General features: G+C 35.9%; 2 protein-coding genes across 2 annotated transcripts; both read left to right on the top strand.

The window, feature by feature from the left end:
• The first annotated feature begins 3,591 nt into the window (after positions 1-3,591).
• On the top strand, positions 3,592-9,651 carry LOC114711393 (pentatricopeptide repeat-containing protein At4g33170-like). Its single transcript, XM_028895784.1, is given in 3 exon segments — positions 3,592-5,000; positions 5,003-7,066; positions 9,573-9,651. Coding segments are annotated over 2 exon segments (2,991 nt in total). The 5' UTR covers positions 3,592-3,982; the 3' UTR covers positions 6,976-7,066; positions 9,573-9,651.
• A 768-nt stretch (positions 9,652-10,419) lies between these two features.
• LOC114711369 (pentatricopeptide repeat-containing protein At4g33170-like) lies at positions 10,420-12,798 on the top strand. Its single transcript, XM_028895760.1, has one exon. The coding sequence runs from the start codon at positions 10,420-10,422 to the stop codon at positions 12,796-12,798; it is 2,379 nt and encodes a 792-aa protein (XP_028751593.1).
• Positions 12,799-13,172: the final 374 nt, after the last annotated feature.

The following is a 13,172-nucleotide window of genomic DNA, read 5'->3' as shown; positions in this document are numbered from 1 at the left end:
AGAAACGAAATGAATTATAGTATTATATTTATGACTAAAATAAAAGCTAAACAATGTCTTATATTAAGACGTGGAGGTAGTATCAGTTTAAAATTTATTTGGAAAAAAAATAAAAATAAAATAAATAATTTGTATATGTATAGTTAAGTCCACCAGCTCTTAAGTTATCTCCAAATTAATAGTACTTTCTCTGTTTAATATAAAAGTTAGATAATTAATTTAAAAAAAATTAAAAAATTAGTTAAATTAATTATTTATAAAACAATATATGTTAACTTTCTTAAATTATCCTTATCCAATCATGTGCATTATAACTACGCTTGGGTGGAAATATGCCTTATAATCAATACGGATATTTTTTAAAACACATTATAAATTTAGAAGACAAAATAAATCTATATCTTACATTTAGAACCGCTGATTAGCTTTTATATATATTTAGGAACGGAGTGATGATGAATTTTTTCGCTTGCTGTATATGCATTGGGTTCTTTCCTCTGTACAATAGCATTGCCTTCTAGATTTACTTGGTTGTGGTTGATTTATCTTGTTTCTGAGATAAATATTTCTACCTTAATTGTTGCTTTAGTTTTAATTAGACGTCACTCACCAATGACTTTGTTGATTATATATTAGAAGCTTTGTACTTCGTAACTTGACTGCGTGTCGTGTGAGGAGAATAAAAGGTGGTTGGGCAGAGAGGGTTTAATTTAAAAAACAGATGTGAAATTTTTTTTCCCAAAAAATAGTAGTTTTTGTTATGATAGTAACAAATCATTATGAACTTCAGATAAAATCAGATCAACCGGTCCAAGAAACCGCAAAAAGAAAAATCTTAAATAAAAAAAATGCTCATATGAAAATCAAAATTAGACTTATGGTGGGAGGCCCACAGTTTACTTTACATGAGTGTTGCCTTCTTTTTTGATAAAAGAACTATTTTATTCAAACATAAATAAAGAAATAGTATAAGGTTTATTTGATTTTTATTTTAGTTCTAAATATAATATCTCAATTTATTTTGTTTCTTATATTTAATTTATTTTTTTAAAGCAATCCTTGTAATAATAGTAGTTCTAACAAATATATTTAATTAGCAAAGATATTTTTAAAAAAGATAACATATATTTATGATAAATAATTAACTTAACTAGATTTTTTAATTTATTCAAATTAGTTAATTAGCATCATATTGAAAACAGGAAGTAGTACATAAAAAGACATTAGACTGTCACAACATATATAAACCAATACGAATCACACGAGTGTTACCGCCCTTGCCACCCAGGATTACAAAAAGAAAAGTCCTTAATGTTTGTTTGCAAAAGATGGGCGTCAAATAATACATGTAATGTTATCGATTTTATATTATTGAATTTTTTATATTTTATTTTTTATTTATGTGTATTATATTTATATTTATTTAATAATTCAGAATATAAGTCATATGCAACTTAGCTAGTCATATAATATTAGAGCCAGAAAAATAAGTTGAACCTGTTGGGTAGGCCCATTTATGCCTAGAAATTATGAGAGCCGGATTTGAAATTTTTTCCTAAAACGACAAACAAACCCTATAGGATTGGCCCGCTCGTTTAGGCTATTTAAAAAAAAATTTGTTTTATAAATTTTTTTATAATTATAATATTATTAATTTTTTATATTGTTAGTGATTTTTCAAATATTTAGTTATTATTATCATTTGAAAATTAAATTTTACAGAATAGTTTGGTTTATTTAGTTTTAGACAATAATTTGTCTGATTAAATTTTTCAAAAATGGGTTAATTTAGACTTTAATAATGATTTGATTTATATTATATGTGTTGATATTTTTAAACTATATATATGTGTGATAAGAGAGTATCTTTATACTTATATAACTTGTAGTATTATAATTTGAATTAGAAATTTATATGTTTCAACAACAATATTTCTTAAACTAAAATAAAATAATAGCTAGATTGTAAAATTTAAAAATGAAATTCTTATAAAGAAGAAAATCTTGATATTTTTGTTGCGAAATAAAAGTATACTTATTAAGAAGAGTAATTGATTATAGTGATGATGAAATTTCAAAATATTAATGATAGTGTTTGTTTATTGCTCATTTGTACTATAGATGAAACTTTTAGATATTATTATCTTATTAATGAATGTTTTAGATGTTTTTGAATGTTGATGGATGTTTATATATGATGATATTTTGCATTTGTGACTTAATTTTATTCATATTTATATCTTTTATTAATAAATTTATTGGTTTATTTTTATTTTTTTATAAAAATATGAGAAATATGAAAAATAGTATTTTTTCTTAAACGAACTGAAAACCAGTGAGCCAACCTTGAGCCTGTTAGCTGAAGGATCAGACCTAACAAATTGGGATATTTTTAAAATTTCCGTATTGTAGGATCGGCTTGTATGCCTACCTCTATGTAATATCCTATCATAATACTCAAGCCTTCTTCAAAAGTGTTTTTCATTAATTCCGACCAAAAAAAAAAATCACACAAACATGTTTCACTTTCTTAAGTAATATTCTCCCAGTCATAAATATAATATTCTTTTTATAGTGTAATTTATATTATAAAAGAGGTTTTATATTTAGGACCGCATAAATATTACTTACACTACAAAAAGAGTTTTATATTTAGGATTGGAAGAATACCATCTAAATACAAATCATCTTGATAGTATTTTTAATAGAATCAAGTTTTTTTTTTGACCAGCTTTAATAGAATCAAGTTTGTAAATTCAACCATGGCCAAAGTAAATTATATAGGGAGTGTTCGAGTAGAAAGATCATGATCTTCTTATTGCCCGTGAATTTCAGCCGTTCAAATCAATCTGGCATCTCACAGGCCGCCACATCATACTTCTAGAACAAAAAAATTGAAAATAACTCTAGACCATTTTTAGACATCTTTTAGTGTATTTTCTGGGTCTACCTCATTTCGACTTCAACCGGCAGATTTATTAAGGGTTTAGACTAATCTGAATCGACTCAGGCAATACCACAAAACTGTGTCATCAACTATTTAAATTTTTTTTAATACTACCTCAATTCAATCTGAAAATTTATCTAGGTCCAGATTAATCTAGATTGAATTAGGTAGGACTGCAAAGGGCAGCTAAACTGTGCCACAAAATATTTTAAAATTAAAATACGCGTATTTGGTGGCAGAATTTTCATGTCCTTTGTGGTATTGCCCAACTCGATCCAAATTAATCTATATCGATGATAAATTCTCTAGTTAAAGTGAAGTAGGTTCAAAACACCACATCTATATCCTCAACAAGCTTTCTAGTTGAAATGAAGTAGGTTCAATAAATCACACAAAAAACATTGTTTTTTTGAAAAATGGTTCATATTTATTTTTCATTTTTTGTTTTAAAAGTATGATAAAGTGACAGCATGTGAGGTGCTTAGATTGATCTGGATCGAAAGTAATTTTATGATATATATGAAAACAATTTGAAACCCAGCCAGCCCCGCAAGCTCCAATCCGAACACACGGGAGGGGGTCCTGTTTCCATGGAAAAGTGGTTTCTGGACTTGTGAGAGCGAGCAATAGGAGATCAGGGGCACTAGTGGCGGTTCAAAAGTTCAATGCTTCCCAAGTGCTTTTTGAGGGTAAAAAATCTTCACCAACTTCTTAAGTCGAATTTTGGGGGTGTCTGGCCAAAAAAAAAAAGTTTCGAAGTCATTTTTAATCGAATACTGGTCTTGCTAAGGTAGATCAGTTTCATAGCCACTCTTCTGCGAATGAAGTTATGGGAATTTGATGGCAAAGATGTTTCTCAAAAGCTGCTGTTAGTTCATATAAAAAACAAAGTGAAGCGAATCCAACAAAAAGGTTGAATGTTCATGAAAGACATTCAAAACCGATACTTCTGTAAGTCAGAAGAGGGGAAAACAAGAAGAGTGGATTGTAGCAAAAGTGGGTATTTGATACCAGAACACTGAGAATGAATTTCAAATGCATCTGCCACCCATTCGTAGAGCAGCTTCCATGGTCATCACCATCACCAATCCATTCCTACCTACTTACAATTCTCGCCTTCTTAGGTCCCTGTCGTTCTCGTCGTGTTCTTCATCCTCTTCTATTTGGTTTTCCGTTCTTCGCAGCGCCATTGCCACCTCCAACTTGCTACTTGGAAAGTGTGCACACGGACGTATGCTCAAATCAGACCAATGCCCGGATCGTTTTTTAATTAACAATCTCATCACCATGTACAACAAATGTGGGTCACTATTGTTAGCGCGTCGGCTGTTTGATATATCGCCTGAAAGAGACCTTGTTACCTGGAATGCCATTCTCGCTGCATATGCGGATACTGGACATGCTGAGCCTGAGAACATTCAAGAGGGGTTGTACCTTTTCCGCTTACTCCGCAACTCTGTCGTCTCAACTAGTCGTCATACTCTGGCCCCTGTGTTTAAAATGTGTCTGCTCTCAGGTTATTCCTGGGCTTCACAGGCTTTGCATGGGTATGCCATCAAGATTGGGCTAGAATGGGATGTGTTTGTTGCTGGGGCGTTGGTGAATATATACTCTAAATTTCAACAAATCAGAGAGGCCCGTCTCTTGTTTGACGGAATGCCTATAAGGGATGTTGTGTTGTGGAATGTCATGCTGAAGGCATATGTGGAAATGGGTTTTGTGAATGAGGCGCTGCTTCTCTTCTCCTCGTTTCATAGAAGTGGGTTGCGTCCTGATGGTATCACTGTCCGTACTCTTCTTATGGGCATAAGAAAAACTAAATTTGATAGGCAGTTAAGCCAGCTTCAGGGTTATATGACAAAGTTGTTTCTTTGTGATGATGATTCTGATGTTATCATGTGGAACAAGAAATTGTCCGTCTATTACCATGCAGGTGAAGCTTGGTTAGCTATTGATTGCTTTATAGATATGATTAGGTCAAAAGTAGCATATGATAGCCTGACATTTGTTGTGATTCTTTCTGTTGTTGCTGGTATAAACAATCTTGAATTAGGAAACAGATTCATGGCATGATTCTTAAGTCAGGGTTGGATCAGGTTGTATCTGTTGCAAATAGTCTTCTTAATACGTACGTAAAATCTGATTCTATATACAACGCAAAAAGAATATTCAATCAAATGAAAGAAGTGGATTTAATATCATGGAACACCATGATATCGGGTTGTGCTGTGAGTGGTGTAGCGGAGGAGTCCATAGGGATGCTTATTGATTTATTACGCAGTGGTCTAATGCCAGATCAATTCACCATTGCAAGTGTTTTGAGGGCTTGCTCCTCTCTCGAAGAGGGATTCTGTCTTGGCAAACAGATTCATGTTCATTCAATTAAAACTGGTATTAACATTGATTCCTTTGTTTCAACATCGCTGATTGATGTCTATTCTAAGAGTGGAATGATGGAGGATGCCGAGTTAATTTTTAAAGACAAAGATGAATTTGATTTGGCAACTTGGAATGTCATGATGTCTGGGTACATAATGAGCAACAACAATCACAAAGCTCTCAGGCTCTTCAGTCTGCTCCATAGTAGTGGAGAGAGGGCAGATGAAATTACCTTGGCAAATGCAGCCAAAGCCTCTGCCTGCTTGGTGGGGCTTGAACAAGGGAAGCAAATTCATGCTGTTGTTACAAAGAGGGGGTTCAATTTAGATTTGTATGTGATTAATGGTATTCTAGGCATGTATCTAAAGTGTGGAGATTTGGAATGTGCACAGAGAACCTTCAGTGAGATCCCTACACCTGATGATGTTGCATGGACTACTATGATTTCAGGATGTGTGGAAAATGGAGATGAGGAGCATGCTACTTTTATATACCGTCAGATGAGGCTTGCTGGGGTGCAGCCTGATGAGTATATGTTTGCCACGCTTATCAAGGCTAGTTCACTTTTGGCTGCACTGGAACAGGGGAAACAGATTCATGGTAATGTTATAAAGTTGAATTGTGCTTCAGATCCCTATGTCATGACTGCACTTGTTGACATGTATGCCAAGTGTGGGAACATAGAAGATGCATATGGCTTATTCAAAAGAATGAACATGAGGAGTATTGCCTTATGGAACGCAATGCTCGTAGGATTAGCTCAACATGGAAATGCTGAAGAAGCCCTCTGCCTCTTCAAAGAAATGAAATCTATGGGTGTGATGCCAGATAGAGTTACTTTTATTGGAGTGCTTTCTGCTTGTAGTCATTCTGGTTTAGTATCTGAAGCCTATGAAAATTTGTATTCCATGCAGAAAGATTATGGCATTGAGCCTGAGGTTGAACATTATTCTTGTCTTGTTGATGCCCTTAGCCGTGCAGGGCATATTCAAGAAGCTGAAAAGGTGATACTATCAATGCCCTTTAAAGCTTCTGCTTCGATGTATAGAACACTGCTTAATGCTTGTAGGGTGCAAGGAGACAAAGAGACAGGAAAACGTGTAGCTGAAAAGCTTTTTTCATTGGAGCCATCTGATTCAGCAGCTTATGTTCTTTTATCCAATATCTATGCAGCTGCTAACCAATGGGACAATGTGACCAGTGCTAGAAATATGATGAAAAATATTAATGTTAGGAAGGATCCAGGATTTAGTTGGGTAGATGTGAAGAACAAGGTGCATTTATTTGTAGCTGGTGATAGATCGCATGAAGAAGCTGATTTGATATATGATATGGTTGAGTATATGATAAAGAAGATCAGAGAAGGAGGATATGTTCCTGATACAGACTTTGTACTTGTTGATGTCGAAGAAGAGGAAAAAGAATGTGCTCTATATTATCATAGCGAGAAGCTAGCAATTGCTTATGGGCTCTTAAGCACTCCGCCATTGACCACCATAAGGGTTATAAAAAACCTCAGGGTGTGTGGAGATTGCCATAATGCAATCAAATATGTATCAAAGGTTTTTCAGCGAGATGTCATTGTGAGAGATGCAAATCGATTTCATCATTTCAGAAGTGGGGTCTGCTCTTGTGGTGACTACTGGTGATGATAGACTATCTCCGTACTAATTTTGTGAACTCAGTTCTTTTTGGCAACTTGCGTTGTAATGAATTCTGTTTCTGTATCTTTTGAGACAGGTAAAATTTCCTGTTCTTATGTTCTGATTCAATCACAAGTCCCATGCCAAAATTGAGTTTCAAATTTTAACTATAAGCCATTTAATTGATTTAAAGGTCTCCGCTGAGTTATTGAATTTTTTGTTTGAAGTGAAGTTTTGGTCTTTCTCCGATGATTTCAATTTTTAGAATTTCTATGTTTGAGAGTATTTGCTGTACAATATTGATTTCAATTCTTAGAATGAATTTGCGTGGGGCTTTAGATTTGTTTTGTTGTTGTGGGCCTCAGAGTTTTAAGATCTGCATTCCCTTTTTAACATTCTGTCTCTGGCCATGGTCTGTTAGTGGGAATGTATAATTTTCATTTGATTTGATCACACCAGTGAACCCTGTTTTCTATTCCTACTTTCACACTTTGCATCATGGTCATAAGAATCCTATTTATTTCTTGATTTTGCAACTGGTCTTGAGAAATTTCAGCATGAACTCATTTGTTTGGCTTACCTCTATATGTGTGTGTAGTAACTTTAAGGCTGTTTCTTTCCAGCATTTTTTAATTTCCAAGCGATGATCATAAGCCAAAGTTGATCTTTGATTTTGGAGGGTGGAAAATGAGATGCTAATGAGTGGAAATTGATTGATTATAAGGAGCTCAAACTATTGCCGTTTTAGATATATAATGGAGAATTACTTCTATGAATGGTATTTCTAAAGTTGTCACGCTTTGTTTTTTGGGCACCCGTGGTGGTCTAATGAAGTACACCTTCAGGTTTATGGTCATGGAAGCGTGATTTATCTTGTTTCTTATGTGATATATGAGTTCTGGATGTACTGGATAGTGTTATTCCATGCTTATATTTTGCTTTTGGAAACAGAAGACAGACCTGTGCGTCTGCATATCTTAGCATAAAGAATATGAATTGAAGTTGGAGGACGATGTTCTGAATAGAGTTGGGAATTGATAGTAGTTTTCTATTGGGCCATGGGAAATTGATAGTTTTCTTGTATGTTTTTGGTTAATTAGCAGCCATGTTTCTCCAGCTGGATTTCATCTGATTGTATAACAATGTGTGATACAAGTCCCTTACTAATGACGCATCAGTATGACATGGGTAAATCTTGATACATGAGCTGAGTCATTGAATAATTAGAAACATGTAGTAGTTGGTTTCTTTTACACAAGTGTCTTTGGTGTATTGTTTTTGCTTAGAAGAACGATGCTGCTTTAGTAATGTGATCCTTGTCATCTTCAAACAGTTTCAGTTCAAGGCAATTGAAATCCTTTGGATGTTTATTTTACGAGTATCTAAATCCAGTCATGATGGTACTTGAGCTGTGGACTTATGGAATTATTACTGGCTATCATCTTATCTGGATGTGTGAGCAAAACCCGTCTTGTTAAGGATTACTGCAAAGAACACAGGGAAGTTAAAAGAAACCACGGCAAACAGGTGAATGCAATAGGGTCCATTTTTTGTCAATTTACCTCTAGTAGTTGTGCTTGAATGGATGTTACTTGGCAGCAGACAAACAGATGCGTCCACGTAGAATATTGCATGCATTAGGTGATGTATACTCAACAAGATCTCCTCTCTCTCTCTCTACACACACACACATCTTTCTCCATACGTATAAGAAACAGATCTCAGTGTTTGAATGGGTGCGCATCTTTCACCCCTGTATTTTTGTTTTTTTTTTTTAAATGTTCAAGCTCTGTTAGGAGCTTGTCATGTGGGATCTGGATCCTCTGCTGCAGATAGACCATTTTGTTAGAGAGAAAACTGAACAAGGAAATAGGTGGAATTCACATGTTAGTAGATTTCATCCACTCTCTATCTCTCTGATAGGATGATCCATCTGCGAGAGATAGTTATAGGCATGATAATATTGGTGTTCCGATTGCTCAGTCAAGGGACAGTTTCTTGGAATTGATGCTAATCCTCAAGTCCATTGATTCTTCGTAGACCATGACATAAAACATATACAAAAAAGAAAAAGATAGAGCCTTTCTTAATGAAAATAAATCATGTTAAGAGCTGCCGTTTGGTCCTGATCAATAATATCAAATACCATATAGTTATAAGAAAACAAAAACATATCTAACACATCTTTGTATACCAATAATAATAAAATAAATAAAAAATACGTTTTACATGAATAAATAAAACAGGAAAAACAAACCCTTGACATTTTTTCAAGGGAAACATATCATCCCCGGGCTCAAATTCCTAAATTTAGCCCCCCATGCAAATGCAAATTTACAAAAGAAATCCAGAAAGATCCATTCAGTTCAGAAAAACAAGACAAGAATCGTCTCATTCTTCCGCAACGAATCTCAATTTAGTTTTTGACAAAAAATAAACAGAATCTCAATTCTGTTAAACTCCCCAAGAGCTTCTTCACCTGTCATTGACTGGCAGAAGACCTGGTGCTTTTAGGTTTCAGCTTCTGCAATTTATTATATCTCTTTTAGTGCTCTTTTTGGTTTGCTTATTATTCACTCTTCCTTACTTTTCTGCTTGATCAGGATTCTGAAACTCAAGAAAAGAAGGATTAAATTTGTGGCTTTGGTGCTGATCACTTAATATTTGTCTCTCTCATACCATCTTCTGGTACCAGCAATGGAGTAGCAAATGTCATGTGTTCAGTCGAGGTTGAGTTTATCAGCAACATAAGAAGGTATTTCAGTCATTCTGAACTTCATTCCATCTCCTGAACCATAGCTTCCTTCATTAGCAGAGGGTATTGCCTTTCTTTTAGATGAGGCAATCAACTTTCTGTCGAGGAATGCTTTAAAGGATGAAGGGGTTTTCCACAAGAGTGGAATTTTTGTTCCCTTTTCACAGACAGAAGATCTGGTAACTGGCCAAGCTCTTACTTTAATTAGCTGCTCTTCCACAAGTTCAGTTGTTCGAGTTTGAATGAGAAGATGTTTTTCAAAAGGTATTGCTAATTCATCTGAAGAAGAAGTGATGTAAAAATCAGCGAGAAGGTTGAATGAAGTTGAAAGACATTCAATGCCCAAACTTCTCCATGTCATAAGGGGAATAAAAAAACAGCGAGAGTGGATTGTAGCAAAAGTTGATGTTTAATGCTAAGGGAACACGGGGAATGAATTTCAAATGCATCTGCCACCCATTCATAGAGCAGTTTCCATTGTCATCACCATCACCAATCCCTTCCTACCCGCTTACAAGTCTGGCCTTCTTAGGTCCTTGCCATTCTCGTCATGTTCTTCATCCTCTTCTATTTGGTTTTCCGTTCTTCGCAGCGCCATTGCCACCCCCAACTTGCTACTTGGAAAGTGTGCACATGCATGTATACTCAAATCAAAACAATGCCCCGATCGTTTTTTAATCAACAATCTCATCACCATGTACAACAAATGTGGGTCACTACTGTTAGCACGACAGCTATTTGATATATCACCTGAAAGAGACCTTGTTACCTGGAATGCCATTCTCACTGCATATGCTGATGGTGGGTATGCTGAGCCTGAAAATATACAAGAGGGGTTTTACCTTTTCCGCCTACTCCGCAATTCTGTTGTCTTGACTAGTCGCCATACTCTGGCCCCCGTGTTAAAGATGTGTCTGCTTTCAGGTTATTCCTGGGCTTCTGAAGCTGTGCATGGGTATGCTGTCAAGATTGGACTAGAATGGGATGTGTTTGTTGCTGGGGCTTTGGTTAATATATACTCTAAATTTCAACAAATCAGAGAAGCCCGTATCTTGTTTGACAGGATGCCTATAAGGGATGTTGTGTTGTGGAACGTCATGCTGAAGGCATGTGTGGAAACGGGTCTTGTGAATGAGGCGCTGCTTCTCTTCTCCTCGTTTCATAGAAGTGGGCTGCATCCTGATCGTATCACTGTCCGTACTCTACTTATGGGCATTAGAAAAACTAAATGTGAAAGGCAGCTAAGTCAGCTTCAGGGTTATATGACAAAGTTGTTTCCTTGTGATGATGATTCTGATGTTATCATGTGGAACAAGAAATTGTCCGACTATCACCAAGCAGGTGAAGCTTGGTTAGCTATTGATTGCTTTATAGACATGTTTAGATCAAGAGTAGCATATAACAGCCTGACATTTGTTGTGATTCTTTCTGTTGTTGCAAGTATAAACCGTCTTCAATTGGGAAAACAGATTCATGGCATGGTTGTTAAGTCAGGATTGGATCAAGTTGTATCTGTTGCGAATAGTCTTCTCAGTATGTACATAAAATCAGATTCTATATACAACGCAAAAAGAATGTTCAATCAAATGAAAGAAGTGGATTTAATATCATGGAACACCATGATATCGGGTTGTGCTGTGAGTGGTGTAGCGGAGGAGTCCATAGGGATGCTTATTGATTTATTACGCAGTGGTCTAATGCCAGATCAATTCACCATTGCAAGTGTTTTGAGGGCTTGCTCCTCTCTCGAAGAGGGATTCTGTCTTGGCAAACAGATTCATGTTCATTCAATTAAAACTGGTATTAACATTGATTCCTTTGTTTCAACATCGCTGATTGATGTCTATTCTAAGAGTGGAATGATGGAGGATGCCGAATTAATTTTTGAAAACCAAGATGAATTTGATTTGGCAACTTGGAATGCCATGATGTCTGGGTACATAATGAGCAGCAACAATCACAAAGCTCTCAGGATCTTCAGTCTGCTCCATAATAGTGGAGAGAGGCCAGATGAAATGACCATGGCAAATGCAGCCAAAACCTCTGCCTGCTTGGTGGGGCTTGAACAAGGGAAGCAAATTCATGCTGTTGTTATAAAAAGGGGGTTCAATGTAGATTTGTTAGTCATTAATGGTATTCTAGGCATGTATCTAAAGTGTGGAGAATTGGAATGTGCACAGCGAACCTTCAATGAGATCCCTACACCTGACGATGTTGCATGGACTACTATGATTTCAGGATGTGTGGAAAATGGAGCTGAGGAACATGCTACTTTTACATTCCGTCAGATGAGGCTTGCTGGAGTGCAGCCTGATGAGTATATGTTTGCTGCGCTTATCAAAGCTAGTTCACTTTTGACTTCACTGGAACAGGGGAAACAGATTCATGGTAATGTTATAAAGTTGAATTGTGCTTCAGATCCCTATGTCATGACTGCACTTGTTGACATGTATGCCAAGTGTGGGAACATAGAAGATGCATATGGGTTGTTCAAAAGAATGAATATGAGGAGTATTGCCCTATGGAATGCAATGTTGGCAGGATTTGCTCAACATGGAAATGCTGAAGAGGCCCTCTGCCTTTTCAAACAAATGAAATCTAGGGGCGTAACGCCAGATGGAGTTACTTTTATTGGAGTGCTTGCTGCTTGTAGTCATTCTTGTTTAGTATCAGAAGCCTGTGAACATTTTTATTCCATGCAACTTGACTATGGCATTGAGCCTGAGGTTGAACATTATTTTTACCTTGTTGATGCCCTTAGCCGTGCAGGGCATATTCAAGAAGCTGAAAAGGTGATACTATCAATGCCCTCTGAAGTGTCTGCTTCAATGTATAGAACACTGCTTAATGCTTGTAGGGTGCAAGGAGACAAAGTGACCGGTGAGCGTGTGGCTGAAAAACTATTCTTGTTAGAGCCATCTGATTCAGTAGCATATGTTCTTTTATCCCATATCTATGCCGCTGCTAACCAATGGGACAGTGCGACAAGTGCTAGAAATATGATGAAACAGACCAATGTCAAGAAGGATGCAGGACTTAGTTGGGTTGATGTGAAGAATATATGCAGAAGATGATTTGATATATGATATGTGTGAGTACTTGAAAAAGAAGATCAGGGAATGGGGGTTTGTTCCTGATGCAGACTCTGTCGTTGTTTAAAAGGATGTGCGCTATATTACGGTGAGAAGCTTGCAATTGCTTCTGGGCTCATTTGCACTGTGCCTCCACCACCGTAACAGTCATTAAGATGCCTCAGAGTGTGTAGGTGTAGGGATTGTAATAATGAAATTATACTCCTCCGGTCCTTAATATAAGACCCATTTAACTAATTTGATTAGATTAAGGAAGTTAGGTAAGTTAGTTAATTATAAGAAAAGTGACATTTTTCCTAAAACACCATAATCATCTTTCTTAATACCTCCTCTCCTTCTTCTACTTGATTATGGTT

The sequence above is a fragment of the Neltuma alba genome, unplaced genomic scaffold, assembly GCF_004799145.2.
Source record: "Neltuma alba isolate B1F8T4 unplaced genomic scaffold, ASM479914v2 tig00011289_pilon, whole genome shotgun sequence".
NCBI lineage: Eukaryota > Viridiplantae > Streptophyta > Magnoliopsida > Fabales > Fabaceae > Neltuma > Neltuma alba.
Note: the sequence above shows the minus strand (reverse complement) of the source record. Positions and strands in the feature narration are given on the sequence as shown.

Bases quoted from the DNA above. Each gene is read 5' to 3' on its own strand.
- LOC114711369 (XM_028895760.1), top strand. From the start codon at position 10,420: ATGTACAACAAATGTGGGTCACTACTGTTAGCACGACAGCTATTTGAT.